This window comes from Aegilops tauschii, chromosome 5, assembly GCF_002575655.3.
Source record: "Aegilops tauschii subsp. strangulata cultivar AL8/78 chromosome 5, Aet v6.0, whole genome shotgun sequence".
NCBI classification, from domain to species: Eukaryota; Viridiplantae; Streptophyta; class Magnoliopsida; order Poales; family Poaceae; genus Aegilops; species Aegilops tauschii.
This window is the reverse complement of record NC_053039.3, coordinates 349,347,612-349,373,694: the sequence shown is the minus strand read 5'-3', so window position 1 is coordinate 349,373,694 and position 26,083 is coordinate 349,347,612. Positions and strand designations below refer to the sequence as shown.

At 47.2% G+C, this 26,083-nt stretch overlaps 1 protein-coding gene across 1 annotated transcript; it reads left to right on the top strand.

Moving 5' to 3' along the window:
- The first annotated feature begins 16,764 nt into the window (after window positions 1-16,764).
- On the top strand, window positions 16,765-18,385 carry LOC141022855 (uncharacterized). Its single transcript, XM_073499128.1, has 3 exons — window positions 16,765-17,162; window positions 17,559-17,835; window positions 17,928-18,385. Exons 1-3 carry the CDS (start codon window positions 17,133-17,135, stop codon window positions 18,383-18,385), a joined length of 765 nt encoding a protein of 254 aa, XP_073355229.1. The 5' UTR covers window positions 16,765-17,132.
- The last annotated feature ends 7,698 nt before the right edge of the window (window positions 18,386-26,083 follow it).

Below are 26,083 nucleotides of genomic sequence, written 5' to 3'. Positions count from 1 at the left end.
CGATATATATAACTCCCTCCCAGATAACTTCGACATGATGGACGGTCGATATTTATACCCCCTCTCGACCATGATAACTTATACCACGGGAGCACCCCCGGCCCTCTCGCTCGACCAAAACTCTCGAGGACACCCAAACCCTAGAAAAAAACGATGTCGGTCTCCTACCCCCTCCCGCCGCGCCCCTACCCTTGAAGCGTTGCCTAGGCCACCCCAAACCCGGAATAAGCTAGGTCTACGTTTGCACTAATATATCCACCTGCTGTCATGTTTGTGTAATAATTGCCATGTTGTAATATTTGCAGAAACAATGGAGCACGGACGAGACGAGCAAGCAGAAGAGGTGTTGGGGGACATAATCTTAGCCGGAGGTGATATCTTGTCGTATCTTAATGACAATGATGGTCTGGAAGAACAGGGTGAAGAAGCAGGCTACGGTGATCGAAGAGTGGAGGAGGAAAGACATGATTATGATGGCTCCGGTGACCCAATGCTGGTGCAAGAAGGAGCCCGTGGTGACGGCTCCGGTGACCGAACAGAGTCCGGCCAGGTAAATATATTAGTTAAGCCTGTGCTGACTAGCTAATTGATGCATTCATTGTTTTGGTATGTACACATATTAATTAACACTCGTCTTTCTTCTTTTTTTAGCCCTCCGGATCGAGCACAACTTCGGTAAAGAGACGAGGCCCAAAGAGAAAGTTGCGCTCGGATGAAAGGTTTGAGATCACAGCAATCGCGCGCGACGGCCAACCGATTGAACCCATCCGGATAAAGGATGCATGTGCTGCTCAGTGCGGGGTTCTAGTTAGGGACAAGATCCCGATCAGCATCCAGCAATGGTATAAGCCTAAGAAGGAAGACCCTGAGGTGTCTTATGTCAATGATATGCAGAAAGATGATCTTTGGACTGAGCTGAAGGCAAATTTCACCCTACCGCCAGAGGAGGATCCGGAGAAGCCAGTTATAGAGCAATTAATCAAGTCTCATGCTCTTAAGAAGATGGCAGACCTATTCAGGAGGTGGAAGAATGAGCTGAAAACGTTTGTCGACAAAGAAGAGACACCAGAATTCATCGGCCGGTATGAGAAGATCAGAGATCACTGGCCCGCATTTGTGGCCCACAAGACATCGGAAAAGAGTAAGAAGATGTCAGCGACAAACAAGAAGAATGCTGCAAAGAAGAAGCTTCACCATCGCACGGGGTCAGGTGGCTACCTCAAAGCCCGACCTAAGTGGGCCAAGGCTGAGAATGATCTGCTTGAAAAAGGGATCGAACCACAGACAATGAACTGGACAGACCGTTGCCGGACTTGGTTCTTCAGGGCTGGCGGAACCTTGGACCCTGTATCAGGGAGGTGCGTTTGGACAAACGAGCTTTTGAGAATACTAGTCAAGAAGATTCAGCAATATATCGATGCAGCGCAACAAGGTTCCTTCGTTCCAGACAGAGAGAACGACGAGCTCATAATGGCCTTCGGGAATCCTGAGCACCCTGGACGGACACGAGGCACGCTAGGCTCCGTTCCGTGGAAGGCTGGTTTTTCGGACGCGGGCGGTTACAAAAGCCAGGAGAGGAGGAAAAAAGTGGAGCAGATCCAAATTCAGAAGCTGCACGAAAGGGTTCAAGCTCTAGAGGAACGAGACGGCAATCGACATGCCGAAACTGCCCCCGAAGCTACACCGCCATCTCAGCGGAGAAGCAGCGTGGCTTCCACCGAGCTGCTTCAGCTGGAGCATGCGGCTCCTGCTAGCTACCCCGTGGATGCTATCACGGAGTCTCAACATTGCCACCTTATGGCGGAATGGCAGAACTTCAAAGTCAAGGCGGCTGTTGGCTCTGTTTTACCTCCTGAACCCGGTGCAACCTACCACTGCCGGCCGATTCCAGAAGGATATGCTAGGGTGATGGTGGATGAAATAATGGAGGGATTTGAGGAGCTCCAGCTTGACCACCCTACCGGTGAAGGGGAGACTCGGCTGGGTTCTGCTCTGAAGACTCCATGCCTATGGCGGAAGGAGCTCATCAAGCTTCCGAACTGGACGGCTCCGGCGAGTAAGGGCACTCCGCCTCCTCCTCCACCTCCTCCTCCGGCGAGTGATCAGGGCACTCAGCCTCCTTCTCCGGCGCGTGGCGGCACTCCGCCTCCTTCTCCGCCTCGTCAGCAAGGGCGGAAGAGACCCGCCGCCGCTGCGGCTGCTCCGGCGCGTCGTAGTCCTTCTCCTCCGCCTCGTCAGCAAGGAAAGAAGACAGCCGCAGCCGCTCCATCTGCTCTGCCGGCGTCTAGCAGTACAGCTGCCAGAGGCGGGAGGCAATACAGATTCGGTCCTTCTTTGAAGACTCCAGAGAAGTTACCATATGAGAGAACCGAGGAGGAAACCAGGAAGATCGTGCGAGCCAAAGTGACAAACTTCTTTGAAGGGGTGAAAGCAAAGAAACATCCACCTCCGGAGGAGAAGGTAGATCCGGTGAAAGCAAAGCGCACTCTGGCTGCCCTGACAAAACCACCAAAGTCTCCGCCGAGAGGCAACTATGAGCGCATTCTTGCAAAGACATATGCCGAAGCGGAGCGGTCGGGAAGTACTATCAGTGATCAAAGGTTAAAATAACGACGAGCTGGGAAAAAAATTGCCCAGCTCGGCAAACAAGCGAACCAATCGTGCCCCCCGCTCAAGGTGTCAAAAGACATCGTCGCTAATGATCCGAGTATGTTGCCCGGTTATAGCAATCTTGGAGATTACCTGCCCGACGATGTACATTATGAAATCATGGAGGTGGACGAACACAAATACCATTACGGGAAGCCTCTCGTCAAAGATGAAAGATCTCTAACAACGATGATGCGAAGACTACATGATTGGTACATGAAAACCTGCAGAGAGTCTGATGGGATGGATACTTTGACGCTGAGAGTTAAACCGGAGCATGACCTCGTTGGAATTGATCTGCTGAATGTTCCATTTGAGGATTTCTTCCAGTTTTACAATCAAAAGGCCCTCGATAAAACAACGATCACTTGCTACTGAGTAGTACTACTTCTGTCATTAAGTCTCTCTATATAGGTCAGCTCTTTCATTGCATGTATTTATAATTATCCTCACTATATTATGCAGATTGAAGATCGCCGAATTGAAGAAAAGACAAATCGGTGATATTGGGTTCATTAACACAAATCTCATAGATGCATATACGGTTGAAAAACATCCCAAAGAAGCCGAGGCCAACTTGCTACAATTGTTGGTATTAAATCAAAACAAAGATATAATACTCTTTCCTTACAACTTCAAGTGAGTGTTACTGTCTTGTGCATATTCGGTTTCCCTTATTAGTCCAGGTTATGGTAATGTAATTGATGACTTATGCATGCATGCGCAGCTTCCACTATATTCTCCTAGAGATTAAGCTTGAGCAGGGAGTAGTAACCGTCTTAGACTCGAGATGAAAAGATCCCCAGGACTATGCGAACATGACTCAAATGCTCCAGAAGTAAGTTAAATCGATCATTATCCACCATATCAGCAACTTTGTTCATTTCCTGATATCAAGTAATTGTTTTCTTTGTCTGGCAGGATTTGGAGAAAATTCACCTCAAAAGCTCCGGGACTGCCGAAGAAGCTGCAATTTAATCACCCAAAAGTAAGTACTATAGTAGCATGTTCTGCGCATCTCCTAGTGATTCAAGCGCTAGTTTCATCAATACCATTTAGCATGCTTGCTTATCAGTTTGATTGACCTCTATTTCTTGTAAAGTGGTTGTGGCAGGAACCCGGGAATAATTACTATGGATACTACGTTTGCGAGTCCATCCGCTACACGACCTGCGAGCGGGGCTACACTGAAGAACAATATGAAGTGCGTAAGCAATAATATTCACAATTTTATTTTATTACCATCATTTGTGTTGAGTTTCATTTATTCATATATATATGTATTGACCCCCTTCTTCAAATTAGATGTTCCGGAAGCGGCATGAACTCCTAGCACCAGATCGTATGCGAGGAATTCAAGAGGAATTGGCGGCATTCTTCCTTGACCACGTGATCGCTGAGAACGGAGAATACTATGTGGACCCTGTGTTCCTACAATTTAATTAGGAGATTGTATTGTAAGAGATAATTATTGTATATATGTAGCCGGTAGTGTCGGATAGATATACGAGAACTTGTTGTTCGACCAATATCTCGGAGAAGGAGAGGTGGTCGATATCACTTCTCTCTGTATGCATATGTTCATGACGATCTTCTGTTTCCTTCATTTGATTACTAGCTAGCGTGTCTAGTCCTCTCCATACGTATATAGTACGTAGCGTCGACCAAGCACGGAGATAAGACAGGACACTTCTCTCTATTAATTAGCTAGCTAACACAATATATGAAACACCTAAATTAACCCCCCAAAACCCCTAAACCACCCCCTTTAAAAAAACAAAAACCTCAGCTCCTGCCAGCTGCTGACGCGTGGATGCCTATTGGTCCCGGTTGGTGACACCAACCGGGACAAAAGGCCCTGCCTATTGGTCCCGGTTGGTGGCACCAACCGGGACCAAAGGCCCCCCTGCCTGGGCTGGCAGCAGCGGCCACGTGGAGGACCTTCTGTCCCGGTTCGTGTAAGAACCGGGACTAAAGGGTTAGGGCTTTAGTAACAACCCTTTAGTCCCGGTTCGAGAACCGGGACAGAAGGCCCTTACAAACCGGGGTAAAAGCCCCTTTTCCTACTAGTGTTGGTACTCCGGTGTATGGTTTTGGAGTACCAGGGTACTGTAAAAGAGCTCGTACCATCACACAAATATATACATTTTCCACAACCTCTCTTAAATTAGAACCAAATCAGCCATATGTGTTCGATGAATTTAGTTCTGCAGCCGAGCAACGTCGAATCGATCAGCTGACGGATGGATTAGTACCACCTCGGACAACTAACTTTATAGAATGCATGATTGTTGGCAACGAACGAAGAAACCCTATGTGTGGGACGAATGAAAATTTCGAAGAAACGCGGAGTCATTTATTAGTACTAGTAAAACGCCCGTGCGTTGCCACGGGCTTTTGAAAAAATTTAAGATGCTACTCATGGAGCTAAAATAACCAAGAATAAGGCCGTCTCAACTAACTCACATCTTTTTCTTGACAATCAGCTAAGACACATCATACTATCATACTATCGAAGCCTTCCCCACCTTCGGCCATCAGTTGGCCATTCACAAGAGGGCGGCGGGCGCGGGCACGGGCGCTAGACTTGGTCATCTACGGCGTTGCGGCAGCCGAAGATCGAGTTGGACGTGGGGGTGTAAGGAGGGAAACAAGCACGCAAGGAGCAGGGGCATTGCGACGGGCAGTCGTGCCACGGCCTTTGCCTTTTCCAGGGCAACAGCCAGAGGCCACCACGCTCCTCGGCTCTCCCTCCTCTCTTCCATGCCAGGCAACAAAATGGGCGAGATAGAGAAGAGGCAACCAAGATGTTTTTCTATATGGCGACCATGAAATTAAGTGGTTGCAATGAAAAAGGAAATTGAATTAGATTACTTCACTATATCATACCACTAATCTATTCTAAGTAGATTCAAAGATAATATAATAGAAAACTCTAAAGTACCAAATTCTTCGAAAACACACATAAGAGAAACTTAGATAACTGTGAACTCCAAATGCCTGAACAACGAATCAAAATTATAGAATATGCACAAGCATGAGCACAAAAACGTTGTTCAAAATTATAGAATATGCACAAGCATGAGCACAAAAACACAATTTATGGAGCCCAGGAAAGGTTTCATGGAGCAAAAATATTCTATTCTACATAATGATCTTTTCTCCTTGGGACTCATTTATACGGGTTTTTGCTTTGCTCTGACCTAGCATGTTGACCAGTCCCCCATATTTTTGTTTTAGCTCTTTATCTAGTTGTTTTTATCAGTTCGATGAAAATATATTGTCATGCGAGTAATATTACAAACCGGTGGGGTGCTACCCCCCAGTTATTCTTCAACAAAAATGGCTTTATTAATTCTTTTCCAAAAAAAAATCGTTGACAACAACAACTAACAGTCATGGATACATTTCCACTTCAAACATCAAAGGGTATAGATGTTTTCTACTTCAGAAACCATATGAGCAATGAGCTTGTTATTATACTTCTGAAACCATATGTAATGTAGTATTTATACTTTCCAATACTCATTGCCAGTTGGAACGGTCCTTTCTTAGTTGTACGGATACAGCAATTGCAAATGCCATGTCGAACTGGACATATCCAATTAGGATTGCCCTTAGTTTCTAACACACTCTCAACATACTTGCAATAATTTATAAAGTCTCAGCCCAAATATGGTAATCAAGTGAAAAGGAAAAAAAACTTCACACACATATAATAACCCAGTTGTAGGGTACATGCATAAAAAACATATTCATGGATAATATGAAACAAAATGTATATGAAAATTAGTCACCATGTACAGGACAGCAAACACAAAAGTACATGGATGGTATTAATATTACCTTGTATTAAAAGAAAGACTGCAACATGATATACAAAATGACCAAGCAGTAGAACTGATGGCCAAACTTCTCAAAATTCTAGTAAGAAAATTTTGGGCAATCATAAAACAAATAAACAAGGCAGTAGCTAGTCCTTTGCAATGCTTGATTGTATACATGATACCTTGCCCTCTTACAATATTATTCTTATCTGAATCCACGAAGACGCTATCCTCTGTAGTCCCCAGCTCTGAGGTAAACCATGTCTTCTTCTCATCGTGTGCTGTCAATCCTGCAAAAGATACATATAAATCTCTCTTTTAAGGTGTGTGTGTGGTGTGGACCTGATATTTAAAGGTAACAAATTAGCCTTGTTCAAAAGAGTATTGTTCTCTTGTCAAGTTCCTTTGCATGTACCTACTATGGATAAGTTCATGCCATCAGACATGAAAAGGTTAAAGAATCCGCAATAGTACCATCTGTTCACATACTAAACTTTTCTGCTAAATGTGAAATATATAAAGATCTATCCAAACGAAATAGTATGCACTTGTTATGGATCAGTAGAAGTTAGAAGCAGCAACACCACTGACATTACGGATCACCAGAAGCAAACCATGCATGAACAGAGAGAAGAAGAAAACCCATAATTTGAGAAAAAACTATATGTTGAGGCCAGCCAAGATGTATACTGCAAAAAGGGTCCAACAGTTAAGTGATACTTCCAAATAGTGCCAATTCTAATATCTATATATATAAAAAGCCTGTAACAAAAAAGTATATCAATGGATTTAAGATGGAGGAGGTATTTTAGATGGTTGGCCTCACCGGAAATAGAGGCGTCGGCTTGTGCTTGACACGGATATGACAGTAAGATCAAGATCTAGCTATAGCTTCAGCTCCATAGATTACATCGTACTATTTGACATAGCAAGATCAAAATACCAACATCCATCAGTTCAGCCTGTGAGGTAGGTACTCGTGACATGGTGTCTAGGAAAATATGGGCATCGAGGTCAGCAGAGCACATGGTCGAGTGTAGTGGCCAAACCGCTGTCAGCCCGATCACGACCTAAGATACGCTGTGGACCTGCTGGAGGGAAGCCCAAGCGCAACTTGGACGATGGCGTACTTGGAGCCGGCGCCGGCTCTCCCGTCCCTGCCGCAGCGCACGACCTGCTCCTCGGCAAACTTACACAAAAAAGAGCATCACGCCTTATCAAAGTACAACCTTGTGGAGCAAAGATCATATGCTTGTGGTCAAATCGGACACCAATTTATCCTTTCTGGACAGAAGACGTACTTGCATCTCCTGTGAACCTTATCATCACAATCTGGAATGTTGAGGAACCGGTTCATTAAGTTTGCAACCAAACTATAGAAAATCCGTTCATGATCTTAGGAAGAATTTGATTTCCTATTTGACTATTAAACTGGCAAGCTAATGATGTATGCAATCAAAAGAAAAATCAGGCTCTTCTAGGATGAAGGCATGTACCTTTAGCAATGGCAAAATATAAAGATCTGTGGAGGGTAGGAGGAGCCACCAATAGATCTGCACATGAAGAAGCAGAAGGAGGAGCCACCACCAGATGTGCACAGGGAGGACCCGAGTAGGTTGCTGGCAACATACTTCTTTAATATAGGAAATTAAGAATAATAATACCATTCTCTTCTACTCCCTCTGTTCCGATTTACTCGTCGTGGTTTTAGTTCAAAATTGAACTAAAACCACGACGAGTAAATCAGAACGAAGGGAGTAGTTAGCTAACTGAAAATAGAGTGCTAGATGGACCCTTACTTCTACAAACCATGCATGTAAGATGTAACTACAAAACAAGAAACAATTCGAGAGAACTGAAGATAGATTGCTAGATCGGTTAAACGATGAACACAACTGCCATAAATCACATCAGAGCATGTAACATACTATGAGAAATCATTCATAGATTGGCTATTGGTACTTCATTCAGACTTCACAAGCACCAAGAGTCAAATCACGGGCGTTGGTAAGGTTCAAAGCTTCAGACTAATCTAAAATATCAGCTCCATATCTTTTGTGAATGTGTGATGCGTGCCTTAGGACTTCCTGCTGTCCTGTAGGTATGCCCTTGGTCAGAAAGTTCGTGTTTCTGTCAGAGAGGTAGAACTGTCATCTGCATCATCTACTTACTCTACTAAAAAATGAAGCTCATGTGTCAGCAGTTGTCACTGAATTTTCAGATGACTGGCAATAAAGTTTGCTGCTTAATTTTGGACTGCTAAGTTTAAGTTTTCCATGTGTGTAGGTGTAGCAGGTAATAGCTCTGAACCCTGAAAAAAAGATTCAAAAATCGAATCCTTTCTCCATGCCCTCACAATGCCTATGAATTTCACATGTGATCGTTTAAACAGCACACACGTTGTCCATTCAAAATGAGGTGGAATAAAATTAAATCTAAACTGAACATTACAAAATTTTAAAATCAGAACCTTTGTATAACTGACAATGGATCATCGTATACAACAAGATCTATTAAGTAATGCAAGAGCACACACGTACATAAGAGTCAAAAGACTAATCAGAAGGCATGACCTACATGGATAGACTAAGGTCTCTGTAGTGCAAGAATTAGAAAAATGGCAGCAACACACCAAAGACAACGACAGTCAAGGATGGCATCTCCTTCTTCCATACGGTGGTCCATGCTCTCTGCAATCCCTGAAGAAGAACATACCTTAAAAGGCTGAAATCAAGAGTAAGGAACATATCAAAAGGGTTCGGAAATAGAAAGCAGAAAATTCAAGAGTCAGTACAAAAACAAAATAGGTCTAAATAGATCTGAGACTTGAGGAGAGAAGAACTATCATACTGACTATTTTAAATTTATTTACTTACCAATTAGTACACCGTAACTTTTTTTATGTAACGAAGATATCCGTATATAGAAGTAAATAATTGCGTATACACATCAATAGTTAAATACACAGTAGGTTATTTAAGTCGTACATGGACCAAAACAATTTTGCGACTGGTTTTAAGGTTGCAATTGAGCACTTGCAGAAGACGGCTCAAGTCAACCTAGCTCATCAATAAACAGCCAATTTGAAGATATGGAAAAGAATCTAACTTTCTTGTGAGGCTTCATGAAGAAACATGTGGCACCACTTAGATCACAAACACATGAGCTAGACTATCCACGAAACGTGATTAAACGGTCTACCACATCAGATGCTAAAGAATGAAATCGCAGAGACTAATAACAAATGAAGAGAGACAAACACTGCAATTTGGGACCCCAGATAAATGGCGGGTTTACCTTGTGGGGGCAGTATGACGCCGGTAGCTGATCTATGAAGGTTGATCCCTCATAGTGGGACTCAGATCCTACTGCCCCACAGTATGGAAACAAACCCTTAAAGGATCTGAGTCCATACTTCCTCAACTTCCTCAACTTTGCAGAATCACACCTTCCAAGCAGTATTCAGTCACACGTCTGGTTCCAATCCCTAGAACAATTGGACTGCAATGCCTGCGGATTTTCACTTGATGAGATTCTGTTTTCTAAGATTAAATACAAGCAAGAAAACAGACATTCACCTCCAATTACATCGATCGGGCTTTGCGTTGGTCTTCAAATTTAAAATGCAGAACTGTAATATGTATGTATGATGTTGGTATGGTTCTTCCTATTCTGGAAATTGAACATACATGAGGAATCTGCAGACTTTATATTTCAGCTTGCATTCTCTTTTTACAAGAAGAAAAATGAAGTAAATACTTGTAAGTAATAAGTGTTACCTTGGATTCCTACTCGTAGATCTGGGCGTATTTCGTGTAGCAAGCAATTTGAATGCATGAGATTATGTGGCTGTGCCAGCGAGCCTGTCAGCCAGAATGCAGAAGTCTGGGTCGTGAAAATGCATTGTTGATTAGTTGTGTACTTACTGCTGGAGCTAAAATGGTCATAGTTCTTGTGCCTTAACTCATCACATGCAGTCCTCCTGCATAGTTCGAAAAAAGAAATAATTCACAAATCAATACTGAGGAAGACATATAATAGTAAGATAAGAACAGCTAGCTAGCCAGCGGCCGAAGGACTCTTTCGGTTACCTGGCTTGTAATCATCATCACCCAGTCGCTCACAAAATTATTCAGTACAGGGCCAAAATCACAATCGTCAGTCTCATGAAAATCTTTAATCTCCCATGCCGTTGGATACACATCAGGCCTAAAAAAATTATGCAAAAAAATTCAAGTATGAGATGTAAGATTCAGAGTACAGTCTTTAGAAAGATAAGTTTTCTTTCACAACAAAAGCCATCTAAACCAAGTCTGACGCCCACTAAAAACCATCTAAAGAGGCAATGTAATTGACCAATGGATTGTTATCTTACTTCATTCATGGAGTCCACAAGTGGGATCAGATGAGAAACTGAAGGTGGTGTTCCACTCTCTGTCCGTGCAAGAATGCAATCTTGCATTCAATACATTAATTACTCAGTAAAAAAACTTGCTGGTGCTTTCCGAACGGTTTGAGGCATTAGACATGGGAAGGGGATCTCACCAGATGAGGAGGTCCTGCCGAAGGAGGGGATCCCACGGGTCTCCGCGCCTTGATCCGGCCAGAAGGAGCCGCCGTTGCCGCCGATGGATCAGGACGTCGGTGACAAGGCGGCGGCAGCGCGCTCACCGTGCGTCAGAGCGGACAGATCGCGCGCGATGGGGAAGGTGCTGGCGCGCGGAGGGCCCTGGCTCGAGGAGATCCAGGTGACGCTGCCGGCGCTTGACGCCGCCGCCATACAGAGCAACCCCTCCTCTGAATCCAGATCAAGCGAGGGTGGGAAAAGGAAAGGAAGATACAGATACCTACGAACGAAAAATCTGGACGTGGGTAGGCCTCACCGGTGCAGGAAGGTCGGGCGAAGGGGCGACAGCAGGCGGGCGAAGACGGTGGGCGGCGTAGGCGGGCAAAGACGGTGGGCTGCAGATCCGCGACGTATCCGAAGCGCCTGCGGGGGCGGCATCCTGGTGATCCGCGACGGCGGCGGCGGCGGTTGCCGGCGTCGCGGAGGCGTGTCCCCGGATCGGCGGCGGCGTCTGCGGTTGCGCCTCGTCCGCATGGTGGCCGACGCGAGAGCCGGATGGCGTTGGCCAGAATCAGAGGAGGGGCGGCGGAGATTTAGACGAGAGAGAGAGAGTGGAGACGAGGAGCGACGAGAGGAAGGGTGCGAACAACTGCGGGTCGGGTTTTTTTCGGGTGAAACAGGCGGTGAAAGCAGACGAAAAAAACCTACGAAAAAAAAGGACGAAAAAAAACCGGACGAAAGTGGTGGGACGAAAATAAACCCGGAACGCGGACTACCAACTGAGACATTAGGAGTAGAGATATATGTATAGTACTCCTAGGTAGGTTTAGACATAGATTGCGGGATGTTTATTTGGCTAGGAAAAAAACATTGCATAGCATCTGACCGTCAGCTAAAATTCGACTTTGGAGTGTCAGCCTTGTTAGAAGTTAGAACCAGGAGATGCGTGAAGATCTATCAATACAATACAATTTGGTAATCACAAGGTGACGAGACTAAAATTTGTGAACAAGCTTCGGCGAGGTCCCGGCGACAATGGCTACGAACCCTACTCATGGATATTGCGGAAGAATCTCGAGCATTCGATCGATCTGCTAAACCGAACGGGAGAGATGCCGGCCGGACGCGACAGCCGAACCAAACCGCGCGGCACCACCAGTCCACCACATGCATGCAATGCAAACCACTCCCCCACTAACCCTTATCAGATCACGTACACTCACCTTTGCCGCACCACCACCACCACCGCTTGCCCGGTCGATGGCGCCTGCGCGCGCACCGCCAGTGCCAAGACGACACGAACACGATCGCGTCCTGTTCCTCTTGGCATCGCGCACTCGGCTTGCCCTATATAACCAGCCAGCCGCGTCCACTTTCTTCATCTCACAAGGCAACCACCGAGACACAAGGTAACGGTGGTGAACAACTGGCGATCAGCCATTAGCAGCTAGCCACAGGTGTTCGAGCTTGTGCGTGTGGTGCGAGGCGAGGATGGCGAGCTGCCGGAGCAGCGCGGCCGTCGCTGCCGCCTTCGTGCTGGTGGCCGTCGGGTGCGGCGTGGTGGAGAGCCGGCGCGTGGCCAGGATGGGCCTCGGCATTGACCTGGGCGGCGGGGAGGGCGCCGGGCTCGGCCTCGGCCTTGGTCTCGGCGTTGGGGCGGGCACGGGAGGGGTGTCCGCGTCCGGATCAGGTTCTGGCTCCGGCTCCGTGGCTGGAGCGGGCTCGACCTCTGAGTCGAGATCCGGCTCGGTTTCTGTTGGAGGTGCCAGCTCGTCTGCTGGGTCAAGCGCTGGGTCCAACGCCGGATCGGCCGGGTCAGGGGCGGGGTCTTCCGCCGGTTCGGGGGCGGGTTACGGTGGCGGGCAGGGCTATGGCGGTGGAGGTGGCGGTGGTTCTGGTTCCGGGTCTGGGTATGGCGAGGGCGGAGGGTATGGTCGGGGAGGATCGGGGAATGGATCGGGCTTCGGGTTTGGGGAGGGCCGTGGTTTTGGGTCTGGTTCAGCTGGAAACCCTTGATTCGTTGCCATATCTTTGTTACCGCTGTCTAAAACAAAGGTATCTTGTTACTGTATGACACTATTACTCGAGTGCTCTGAGTGGGAGATGAAATAAAAAGAGGAAAACTGTTTGAGCCTAGAGAGTAATTTCCTTGAGTCTATTGGAACTTTGCTGCCTCTTTTGACTCATTAGTTGATCTGATATGTGTTACCTGTAAGTATACAATTACTATGTTCATGAATTAAGTGAGCAATTTTTGTTTGTGTGATGAATCACTCGTACTCTTGTTTACCGCCTTTCATTGCTTTTTTTGAACCTCTCAACACCCCCTTTATTAACCGTATCACTTAGAGCATTTCCAGCCGCGCCCCCAACAAGGCCCCCCAGGCGACTTTTCGGCCGCCGGCGCTAAAAAATCGGCCCAGTCGCGTCCCCAAGGGCCCAATTTTCGCTGGCTCGGGCCGAAATTGGCGCCGGCGGACCCAACCTGTCGTGAAATTGTCACGGCAGATGTCCTCGTGCAAGGACTTAGTCGTGGAGCCATCGCCGCTAGGAAGCTTAAAGGGGTTAAACGGGACAAAGGACGCGAGGATTATACTGGTTTGGCCCCTTACGTTGAAGGTAAAAGCCTACTCCAGTTGAGGTGGTATTGCTTAGGGTTTCGATGACCAGGAGCTAAACCGCTCTGCCTGACTATCGATCTGATCTTACTTGTCCTGAACCGCCGCCGGGTCGTCCCTTTATATAGAGAGGTTAACGCCCAGCGGCTCTCAGAGTCCCGGCCGGCTTATAAACAGCGTCCGGCTCGGACTCCTAACTATTCTTGCCTTACACTACAAGTCACGCCTTACGGCGGTTTACCACTACGGGCCTTAAGCCGCCTCTGGGCCTTAAGCCTATTACTGACCCGCCATCTTCCAGCTTGACTCTGGGCTTCATGCGATGATCGTCTCAATGTAACCCGGCCCCTCCTGGGCGGGTGACACCAGTAGTTATATCCCCAACATTAGGCCCCAGATTGATTTGAACCGGTTCATGTCAATCTTCAATACCTTAAGAGAAAATCTTCCGGCTTCTGTTTGCGCGAAGGTCATAACCCGCCATGACGTCATCTTCTGGATTCTTGGTAACCCGCCGTGACGTCATCCGCCATTAATGCACGTTCCATCCAACGTATCTCAACGGATCCTTATCTTAATAATTATCCTGAAAATCGAGGCGCCTCTGCAGCTGGATAATCATGTCTTCAGCCTCCTCGTTTCTCGCGCCCACTCATCAGTCGTCCCTTATGAATAGGCCCGGCCCTCAGGTCTTCGTCACTCTTCCCTTTCCATCATCTTCCTCCTCTCGACACCCCAGAGCCCGAGCTCCGCCGCCGCCGCCGCGCATCCCGTCTGCACCAACCAAGGCCGCTGCATCGACCTGTCTTGACCAGAGAAACGCGACGCATCTCCGCTGCTCGTCAACACCAGTAAGTCCTCGCCGTCCCGTATACTAGATCCACATTAGGGTTCGCAAGTTCTTCGGTGTTCTTCGTGGTTCCTTGCGATTCCTTCGCAGTTCTTCCACAACGGCTCCCTTTGATCCAAGAGTAAGGCACAACTCCGGCGGTAGTCGTTTCACGCCCATTTTCAATATTAGCAGACCCCTTTTGCTTGCAAAAAGACCTCATTTAGAGCTTATGAACCTCTCCGTATCAGTTTTAGGTCTAGAAATTTTTCTTTTCTAGACGATTGTTTGATCCAAAATAATCCCTGTAATCTGTGAAACTTGTTTGTGCAATACTTAGGCAAAAACTGCATCTGTTAACCATGGCGGGTCATATCGCCGGTTTAAAAGAAGCCATGCTTTGTGAAATTTCTGGATCATTCATAATAGAATTAAATAACTTAATTGCTCATGATATCCACGGCGGCTTAAATAATCTGACACAATTAACCATATATCATTAGGCCCTTTCATAAGCCGCCATCTTGAATACTGAACTGAAATTTTCCTCCGGCTTAAATTTGAACCGGAAATTTTATTTTGTCATAGGCTTCCATCTTTCACAATGCCACCTAAGGCTCCCAAAGCACCCATCACATGCAACTGGGTTAGATCCAACGTCACCGACAGCATCGTAGCTGACTTTGTGAAAACGGGTTATCTGCCAAAGAAAGAGGTCATGTCCTATCGTGCTCCTGACCCGTCAGAAGAGAGGCCTCAACCCAAGGATGGGGAAGTTGTCATATTTACTGATCACATGAACCGGGGCTTTGCTCCTCCCGACTCAAAATTCTTCAGAGATGTCCTGCACTTCTTTGACCTACGACCTCAAGACATCGGACCCAATTCCGTGTCAAACATCTGCAACTTCCAAGTGTTCTGTGAGGTGTACCTCGGAGAAGAACCCAGCTTGCTGCTCTTTCGGGAGTTATTTTACCTGGACCGCTAGAATGAATGTGCCAACGGGCCTAGCTTGGAACTTGGCGGAATTTCAATCCAACGACGGAGAGATTGTCTTTTTCCTTATGATGAGCCGCCAAGCCACCCGAAAGATTGGAACCAGACATGGTTCTACTGCCAAGACACTTCTCCGGCTGACGAGAACCCTCTGCCCGGCTTTCGCGCCCTGCGTCTGGAATCAAATCACCCCCTGCCAGACAAATTATCTCAAGCTGAACGTCAACCACTTACACCCACCATCAACAAAATCAAAGCTCTTCTGGGGAACGGCTTGAATGGTATTGATCTGGTCCGGGTCTGGGTTGCTTGGCGGGTGATTCCTTTAAGCCGCTGCCCCGGCTTGATGTGTGATTACACGGGCCAGAAAGATGATCCTCTACGACACAGTCCAGACGACTTACCTGAGGACGTCATTGATGATACAACCAAGTCGCTTCTGAACGAGAGCCTGGCAGATTGCGGGAGAGTGGGCTTAAGCCCTTTCTGCAAGACTAACCCGGCTCCAGCGGTAAACCATTGACCTGAATGCTTCTCCTTCCATTTTAACGATTTGGTCTTAACTTACTAACCTTTGTTGTATTTTACAGGCTAATGATAAATTCTGGAAGGTCAAATATGACCATGAAGCTGCCAAAAAAGCCAGGAAAGTTAAAAAAGCCGCCAGGAAAGCCGCTCCTCATAAGAAGGGGAGTAAACCTAGCGCCTCGGACCTGCTTCGTCTGGAAGACACCTCCGAGTCAGAGGTAGTTCTTGACTCTTTAGGCTCCTTTTTTAACCATCTTATTGACACGGATTATCAGCAGGAGGATACTGGAACAAGTCACGAAGTGAATGAAGAGGTAACTATAATCTCATCCGACTCCGAGCCTTTGCCGAGATGGAAAGTTCGAAGAGTAACCCGCAAAGTAAGATTTTCACATCCTTTAGCTTATCAAGATCCTCAATTTCTTTTGAAGCGACAGATTCATGAGAGCCGGAGGCAGACCCGGACCAGCAAAGACGCAGACCTCTCCTCCGGCTTACCCGAAGCATCAAGGAAGCGCCGGACTGAGGTTATCTCCGACTTATATCCTTTTCATCCTTTGGCGGGCGTCACTCGTCAACCACTCAATTCTTCTGATTCAAACTACCAGGGAAATTCACCTTCCTCCGGCAACTCAATGCAGTCTAGCTTGCCGGCCTTCAAGACCGCACCCGGGTAATAATGATCAGCTTAATTTGTGCATATCTTACTCATTTATTTGCACTAACTCTTTGACTTTCAGTGTACAAGTAAAGCCCAGCAAGAGGGCGAAGAAAAATAAGCCGGCCGAAGAGCCGGTCCTGACTAAACCTGAAGCTTCTGCTCATGAGCCGCCGTCTGTACCAGCTCCTGAAACCACCACTGCTCCGTCTGATGAACAAGTTATGGAAGGTTCTGATAACCCGGAGAACCCCAGCCCGGCTCATCCAGATGATCCGGACGTTGTAATCACCCGGACAGAGGAAGACCCACCGTGTTAGCTAGATGCTCTGCCAAGGAGGAACTTCTGGAACGCCGTAGGGCCAGGCTGGACGTCACTGACTATGCCAATCTGAGCATTGGAGATATTGTCTCTGGCTATGTTAATCAAGTGCACAACAGCCGGGACTTGGAAATTGACATGGTGAAGCAAATACAGCCAAAATCTGAGGTATGACTCTCTTGCTTACTCCATAGTTATCCTTACCATGCCAGCCCCCAAGTCTATGACTTATGATAAAATATGTTGTAGACTTAATACCGGCTTAATAATCACTGCAAGAAAACCGGCTTTACCTGGTAACACTCACAGGCCGGCTTAAACAACATAATTGACCCGGTTCTTTCCTTACTTTAATCAAGTAGTTGAGCAACTTTACACATTAGCCCCCAAGTGCCAAGTACCTTTGCCTGCAAAGTACTTGGGACTTATTTTCATGAACCGGCACTGTAAATAGAGCTTTTCAGCATACATTAGCCCCCAAGTGCCAAGTGTCTTTGCTTGCAAAGTGCTTGGGACTTAATGTTGCATTATAATCACCCTAACTGTAACCCGGAATTTGTACAGGCCGCCTGTAAGAAATTTGAATCGGAAATCTCTGATCTAAGGAACCGCCTGAAGACCCAGGAAAGTGAGACCCAAAAGGCTAATTCCAAATTTGAATTCAGTGTATCTGCACAAGAGAAACTGAAGAAAAAGTTTGAAGCAGAAAGAAAAGCCTGGGCGGATGAGAAAACTGCCTTGCTCAGCCGGGCCGAACAAGCGGAAGCCGCTCTTACTGAAAGAACCGCCGAACTTTCCGGCTTAAAACGCCATGTATCTCAGATGGTCTCCGCAATCTTCGGTAAGTTACTCTGTAAGTTTCTAACTAGTTTACATCGTTCATTTCCCATAAGTATCACCATTGCCATCAGCTCACCTGACTTTGTCATGCAGGCCCCAGGAGCTCCAATCTTAATCAAAATGTGCTGACCAAATTGAAGGCGGTTTATACTTTGGTAGAGCAACTGTACACCGGGTCACAGCGTGCCTTAGCCGTTGTGGCTCTGTCAAATGAGGTTCCCACTCACCTGGCAGATGTACTCAGGCGGCTTGCCATACTTCCTCAACGCTTCCAAGATTTGAGACGGGCTTCTGCAAGAGCCGGAGCTATAGCCGCTCTGAGCCGGGCCAAGGCGTTTCTACTGGAGCTAGACCCGGCCGACATCGCTCTTGGATACCCCAGCTTGAAGGAAGACGGCACCCCCTTTGACCAGAAAGACTTCGCCGCCTGTGTGAAGAGCGTGCGCCCGGTGGCCACCTTGATTGGTAATGATACATACCTTACCAAGTATCAACCGGGCTATGACGCGGAGAATCAGAGGATCCCTGTTGGGAATCGTAGCATAATTTAAAATTTTCTTACGCTCACCAAGATGCATCTATGGAGTCTACTAGCAACGAGGGGAAAGGAGTGCATCTACATACCCTTGTAGATCGCGAGCGGAAGCGTTCCAATGAACGTGGATGACGGAGTCGTACTCGTCGTGATCCAAATGACCGATGACCGAGTGCCGAACGGACAGCACCTCCGCGTTCAACACACGTACGGTGCAGCGACGTCTCCTCCTTCTTGATCCAGCAAGGGGGAAGGAGAGGTTGATGGAGATCCAACAGCACGACGGCGTGGTGGTGGATGTAGCGGGTCTCCGGCAGGGCTTCGCCGAGCATCTACGAGAGAGAGAGAGGTGTTGCAGGGGAGGAGGGAGGCGCCCAAGGCTGTAGGTTGCTGCCCTCCCTCCCCCCACTATTTATAGGACCCCTGGGGGGCGCCAGCCCTTGGGAGATCAGATCTCCAAGGGGGGCGGCGGCCAAGTGGGGGGGAAGGGGTGCCTTGCCCCCCAAGGCAAGGGGGAAGCTCCCCCCACCCTAGGGTTCCCAACCCTAGGCGCATGGGGAAGGCCCAAGGGGGGCGCCCCAGCCCACTAAGGGCTGGTTCCCTTCCACTTTCAGCCCACGGGGCCCTCCGGGATAGGTGGCCCCACCCGGTGGACCCCCGGGACCCTTCCGGTGGTCCTGGTACAATACCGGTAACCCCCGAAACTTTCCCGGTGGCCGAAACTTGACTTCCTATATATAATTCTTCACCTCCGGACCATTCCGGAACCTCTCGTGACGTCCGGGATCTCATCCGGGACTCCGAACAACTTTCGGGTTTCCGCATACATATATCTCTACAACCCTAGCGTCACCGGACCTTAAGTGTGTAGACCCTACGGGTTCGGGAGACATGCAGACATGACCGAGACGCCTCTCCGGTCAATAACCAACAGCGGGATCTGGATACCCATGTTGGCTCCCACATGTTCCACGATGATCTCATCGGATGAACCACGGTGTCGAGGATTCAATCAATCCGTATGCAATTCCCTTTGTCAAACGGTATGTTACTTGCCCGAGATTCGATCGTCGGTATCCCAATACCTTGTTCAATCTCGTTACCGGCAAGTCTCTTTACTCGTACCGCAATGCATGATCCCGTGACTAACGCCTTAGTCACATTGAGCTCATTATGATGATGCATTACCGAGTGGGCCCAGAGATACCTCTCCGTCACACGGAGTGACAAATCCCAGTCTCGATCCGTGCCAACCCAACAGACACTTTCGGAGATACCCGTAATGCACCTTTATAGTCACCCAGTTACGTTGTGACGTTTGGCACACCCAAAGCACTCCTACGGTATCCGGGAGTTGCACGATCTCATGGTCTAAGGAAAAGATACTTGACATTGGAAAAGCTCTAGCAAACGAAACTACACGATCTTTTATGCTATGCTTAGGATTGGGTCTTGTCCATCACATCATTCTCCTAATGATGTGATCCCGTTATCAATGACATCCAATGTCCATAGTCAGGAAACCATGACTATCTGTTGATCAACGAGCTAGTCAACTAGAGGCTTACTAGGGACACTTTGTGGTCTATGTATTCACACATGTATTACGATTTTCGGACAATACAATTATAGCATGAACAATAGACAATTACCATGAACAAAGAAATATAATAATAACCATTTATTATTGCCTCTAGGGCATATTTCCAACAGTCTCCCACTTGCACTAGAGTCAATAATCTAGTTACATTGTGATGAATCGAACACCCATTGCGTCCTGGTGTTGATCCTGTTTTGCCCTAGGGATAGGTTTAGTCAACGGATCTGCTACATTCAGGTCCGTGTGTACTTTACAAATATCTATGTCTCCATTTTGAACACTTTCACGAATGGAGTTGAAGCGACGCTTGATATGCCTGGTCTTCCTGTGAAACCTGGGCTCCTTCGCAAGGGCAATAGCTCCAGTGTTGTCACAGAAGAGAGTCATCGGGCCCGACGCATTGGGAATCACCCCTAGGTCGGTAATGAACTCCTTCATCCAGACTGCTTCCTGTGCTGCCTCCGAGGCTGCCATGTACTCCGCTTCACATGTAGATCCCGCCACGACGCTTTGCTTGCAACTGCACCAGCTTACTGCTCCTCCATTCAAAATATACACGTATCCGGTCTGTGACTTCGAGTCATCCAGATCTGTGTCGAAGCTAGCGTCGACGTAACCCTTTACGACGAGCTCTTCGTCACCTCCATAAACGAGAAACATATCCTTAGTCCTCTTCAGGTACTTCAGGATATTCTTGACCACTGTCCAGTGTTCCTTGCCGGGATTACTTTGGTACCTTCCTACCAAACTTACGGCAAGGTTTACATCAGGTCTGGTACACAGCATGGCATACATAATAGACCCTATGGCCGAGGCATAGGGGATGACACTCATCTCTTCTATATCTTCTGCCGTGGTCGGGCATTGAGCCGTGCTCAATTGCACACCTTGCAATACAGGCAAGAACCCCTTCTTGGACTGATCCATACTGAACTTCTTCAATATCTTGTCAAGGTATGTACCCTGTGAAAGACCAATGAGGCGTCTTGATCTATCTCTATAGATCTTGATGCCTAATATATAAGCAGCTTCTCCAAGGTCCTTCATTGAAAAACACTTATTCAAATAGGCCTTTATACTTTCCAAGAATTCTATATCATTTCCCATCAATAGTATGTCATCCACATATAATATGAGAAATGCTACAGAGCTCCCACTCACTTTCTTGTAAACACAGGCTTCTCCATAAGTCTGTGTAAACCCAAACGCTTTGATCATCTCATCAAAGCGAATGTTCCAACTCCGAGATGCTTGCACCAGCCCATATATTGAGCGCTGGAGCTTGCATACTTTGTTAGCATTCTTAGGATCGACAAAACCTTCCGGCTGCATCATATACAACTCTTCCTTAAGGAAGCCATTAAGGAATGCCGTTTTGATGTCCATCTGCCATATCTCATAATCATAGTATGCGGCAATTGCTAACATGATTCGGACGGACTTCAGCTTCGCTACGGGTGAGAAAGTCTCATCGTAGTCAACCCCTTGAACTTGTCGATAACCCTTAGCGACAAGTCGAGCTTTGTAGATGGTCACATTACCATCTGCGTCCGTCTTCTTCTTAAAGATCCATTTGTTTTCTATGGCTCGCCGCTCATCGGGCAAGTCAGTCAAAGTCCATACTTTGTTTTCATACATGGATTCTATCTCGGATTTCATGGCTTCTAGCCATTTGTCGGAATCCGGGCCTGCCATCGCTTCTTCATAGTTCGAAGGTTCACCGTTGTCTAACAACATGATTTCCAGGACAGGGTTGCCGTACCACTCTGGTGCGGAACGTGTCCTTGTGGACCTACGAAGTTCAGTAACTTGATCTGAAGCTTCATGATCATCATCATTAACTTCCTCCCCAGTCGGTGTAGGCACCACAGGAACATTTTCCCGCGCTGCGCTACTTTCCGGTTCGGAAGGGGTGACTATCACCTCATCAAGTTCCACTTTCCTCCCACTCAACTCTTTCGAGAGAAACTTCTTCTCCAGAAAGGACCCGTTCTTGGCAACGAAGATCTTGCCTTCGGATCTGAGGTAGAAGGTATACCCAATAGTTTCCTTAGGGTATCCTATGAAGACGCATTTTTCCGACTTGGGTTCGAGCTTTTCAGGTTGAAGTTTCTTGACATAAGCATCGCATCCCCAAACTTTCAGAAACGACAGCTTAGGTTTCTTCCCAAACCATAATTCATACGGTGTCGTCTCAACGGATTTCGACGGAGCCCTATTTAAAGTGAATGCGGCAGTCTCTAAAGCATAGCCCCAAAATGAGAGCGGTAAATCGGTAAGAGACATCATAGATCGCACCATATCCAATAGAGTGCGATTACGACGTTCGGACACACCATTTCTCTGAGGTGTTCCAGGCAGCGTGAGTTGTGAAACTATTCCACATTTCCTTAAGTGTGTACCAAAATCGTGACTTAAATATTCTCCACCACGATCTGATCGTAAGAATTTTATTTTTCTGTCACGTTGATTCTCAACTTCACTCTGAAATTCCTTGAACTTTTCAAAGGTTTCAGACTTGTGTTTCATTAGGTAGACATACCGATATCTACTTAAATCATCAGTGAGAGTGAGAACATAACGATATCCTCCGCGAGCCTCTACACTCATTGGACCGCACACATCGGTATGTATGATTTCCAATAAGTTGGTTGCTCGCTCCATTGTTCCGGAGAATGGAGTCTTGGTCATCTTACCCATGAGGCATGGTTCGCATGTGTCAAATGATTCGCAATCAAGAGACTCCAAAAGTCCATCTGCATGGAGCTTCTTCATGCGCTTGACACCAATGTGACCAAGGCGGCAGTGCCACAAGTATGTGGGACTATCGTTATCAACTTTACATCTTTTGGTATTCACACTATGAACATGTGTAACATCACGTTCGAGATTCATCAAAAATAAACCATTGACCAGCGGGGCATGACCATAAAACATATCTCTCAAATAAATAGAACAACCAATATTCTCGGATTTAAATGAGTAGCCATCTCGAATTAAACGAGATCCAGACACGATGTTCATGCTCAAAGCTGGCACTAAATAACAATTATTGAGGTTTAAAACTAATCCCGTGGGCAGATGCAGAGGTAGCGTGCCAACGGCGATCACATCGACCTTGGAACCATTCCCGACGCGCATCGTCACCTCGTCCTTTGCCAGTCTCCGTTTATTCCGTAGTTCCTGCTTTGAGTTACAAATATGAGCAACCGCACCGGTATCAAATACCCAGGAGCTACTACGAGTACTGGTAAGGTAAACATCAATTACTTGTATATCACATATACCTTGGGTGTTGCCGGCCTTCTTCTTGTCCGCTAAATATTTGGGGCAGTTCCGCTTCCAGTGACCACTTCCCTTGCAATAAAAGCACTCAGTCCCGGGCTTGGGTCCATTCTTTGACTTCTTCCCAGTAACTGGTTTACCGGGCGCGGCAACTCCCTTGCCGTCCTTCTTGAAGTTCTTCTTACCCTTGCCCTTCTTGAACTTGGTGGTTTTATTCACCATCAACACTTGATGTTCTTTTCTGATCTCCCCTTCCGCTGATTTCAGCATTGAATATACCTCGGGAATGGTCTTTTCCATCCCCTGCATATTGTAGTTCATCACAAAGCTCTTGTAGCTTGGTGGAAGCGACTGGAGGATTCTGTCAATGACCGCATCATCCGGGAGATTAACTTCCAGCTGAGACAAGCGGTTGTGCAACCCAGACATTCTGAGTATGTGCTCACTAACAGAACTGTTCTCCTCCATTTTACAGCTGAAGAACTTGTCGGAGACATCATATCTCTCGACCCGGGCATGAGCTTGAAAAACCAGTTTCAGCTCCTCGAACATCTCATATGCTCCATGTTTCTCAAAATGCTTTTGGAGACCCGGCTCTAAGCTGTAAAGCATGCCGCACTGAACGAGGGAGTAATCATCAGCACGTGATTGCCAAGCGTTCATAACGTCTTGGTTCTGTGGGATTGGTGCATCACCTAGCGATGCTTCTAAGACATAATCTTTCTTGGCTACTATAAGGATGAGCCTCAGGTTCCCGACCCAGTCCGTATAGTTGCTGCCATCATCTTTCAGCTTGGTTTTCTCTAGGAACGCGTTGAAATTGAGGACAACGTTGGCCATTTGATCTACAAGACATAGTGTAAAGATTTTAGACTAAGTTCATGATAATTGAGTTCATCTAATCAAATTATTTAATGAACTCCCACTCAGATAGACATCCCTCTAGTCATCTAAGTGAAACATGATCCGAGTATAACTAGGCCGTGTCCGATCATCACGTGAGACGGACTAGTCAAGATCGGTGAACATCTCCATGTTGATCGTATCTTCTATACGACTCATCCTCGACCTTTCGGTCCTCCGTGTTCCGAGGCCATGTTTGTACATGCTAGGCTCGTCAAGTCAACCTAAGTGTATTGCGTGTGTTCCGAGGCCATGTCTGTACATGCTAGGCTCGCCAACACCCGTTGTATTCGAACGTTAGAATCTATCACACCCGATCATCACGTGGTGCTTCGAAACAACGAACCTTCGCAACGGTGCACAGTTAGGGTGAACACTTTCTTGAAATTATTATAAGGGATCATCTTACTTACTACCGTCGTTCTAAGCAAATAAGATGCAAAAACATGATAAACATCACATGCAATCAAATAGTGACATGATATGGCCAATATCATCATGCTCCTTTGATCTCCATCTTCGGGGCACCATGATCATCTTCGTCACCGGCATGACACCATGATCTCCATCATCATGATCTCCATCATTGTGTCTTCATGAAGTCGGCACGCCAACGATTACTTCTACTTCTATGGCTAACGCGTTTAGCAACAAAGTAAAGTAATTTACATGGCGTTATTCAATGACACGCAGGTCATACAAAATAATAAAGACAACTCCTATGGCTCCTGCCGGTTGTCATACTCATCGACATGCAAGTCGTGATTCCTATTACAAGAATATGATCAATCTCATACATCACATATATCATTCATCACATCTTCTGGCCATATCACATCACATAGCACTTGCTGCAAAAACAAGTTAGACGTCCTCTAATTGTTGTTGCAAGTTTTTACGTGGTTTGTAGGTTTCTAGCAAGAACGTTTCTTACCTACGTATGACCACAACGTGATTTGCCAATTTCTATTTACCCTTCATAAGGACCCTTTTCATCGAATCCGTTCCGACTAAAGTAGGAGAGACACACACCCGCTAGCCACCTTATGCATCTAGTGCATGTCAGTCGGTGGAACCTGTCTCACGTAAGTGTACGTGTAAGGTCGGTCTGGGCCGCTTCATCCTACAATGCCGCCGAAACAAGAAAAGACTAGTAGCGGCAAGAAGAATTGGCAAACTCAACGCCCACAACTTCTTTGTGTTCTACTCGTGCATAGTAACTACGCATAGACCTGGCTCATGATGCCACTGTTGGGAATCGTAGCATAATTTAAAATTTTCTTACGCTCACCAAGATGCATCTATGGAGTCTACTAGCAATGAGGGGAAAGGAGTGCATCTACATACCCTTGTAGATCGCGAGCGGAAGCGTTCCAATGAACGTGGATGACGGAGTCGTACTCGCCGTGATCCAAATGACCGATGACCGAGTGCCGAACGGACAGCACCTCCGCGTTCAACACACGTACGGTGCAGCGACGTCTCCTCCTTCTTGATCCAGCAAGGGGGAAGGAGAGGTTGATGGAGATCCAACAGCACGACGGCGTGGTGGTGGATGTAGCGGGTCTCCGGCAGGGCTTCGCCGAGCTTCTACGAGAGAGAGAGAGGTGTTGCAGGGGAGGAGGGAGGCGCCCAAGGCTGTAGGTTGCTGCCCTCCCTCCCCCCACTATTTATAGGACCCCTGGGGGGCGCCAGCCCTTGGGAGATCAGATCTCCAAGGGGGGCGGCGGCCAAGTGGGGGGAAGGGGTGCCTTGCCCCCCAAGGCAAGGGGCAAGCTCCCCCCACCCTAGGGTTCCCAACCCTAGGCGCATGGGGAAGGCCCAAGGGGGGCGCCCCAGCCCACTAAGGGCTGGTTCCCTTCCACTTTCAGCCCACGGGGCCCTCCGGGATAGGTGGCCCCACCCGGTGGACCCCCGGGACCCTTC

What these genes read in the sequence shown, in the direction of transcription:
- LOC141022855 (XM_073499128.1), top strand. Translation starts at nt 17,133, where the DNA reads ATGGTGAAGCAAATACAGCCAAAATCTGAG. An exon ending in AAATACAGCCAAAATCTGAG is followed by an intron (nt 17,163 to 17,558) that starts GTATGACTCTCT and finishes GAATTTGTACAG; the next exon opens with GCCGCCTGTAAGAAATTTGA. An exon ending in GATGGTCTCCGCAATCTTCG is followed by an intron (nt 17,836 to 17,927) that starts GTAAGTTACTCT and finishes TTTGTCATGCAG; the next exon opens with GCCCCAGGAGCTCCAATCTT.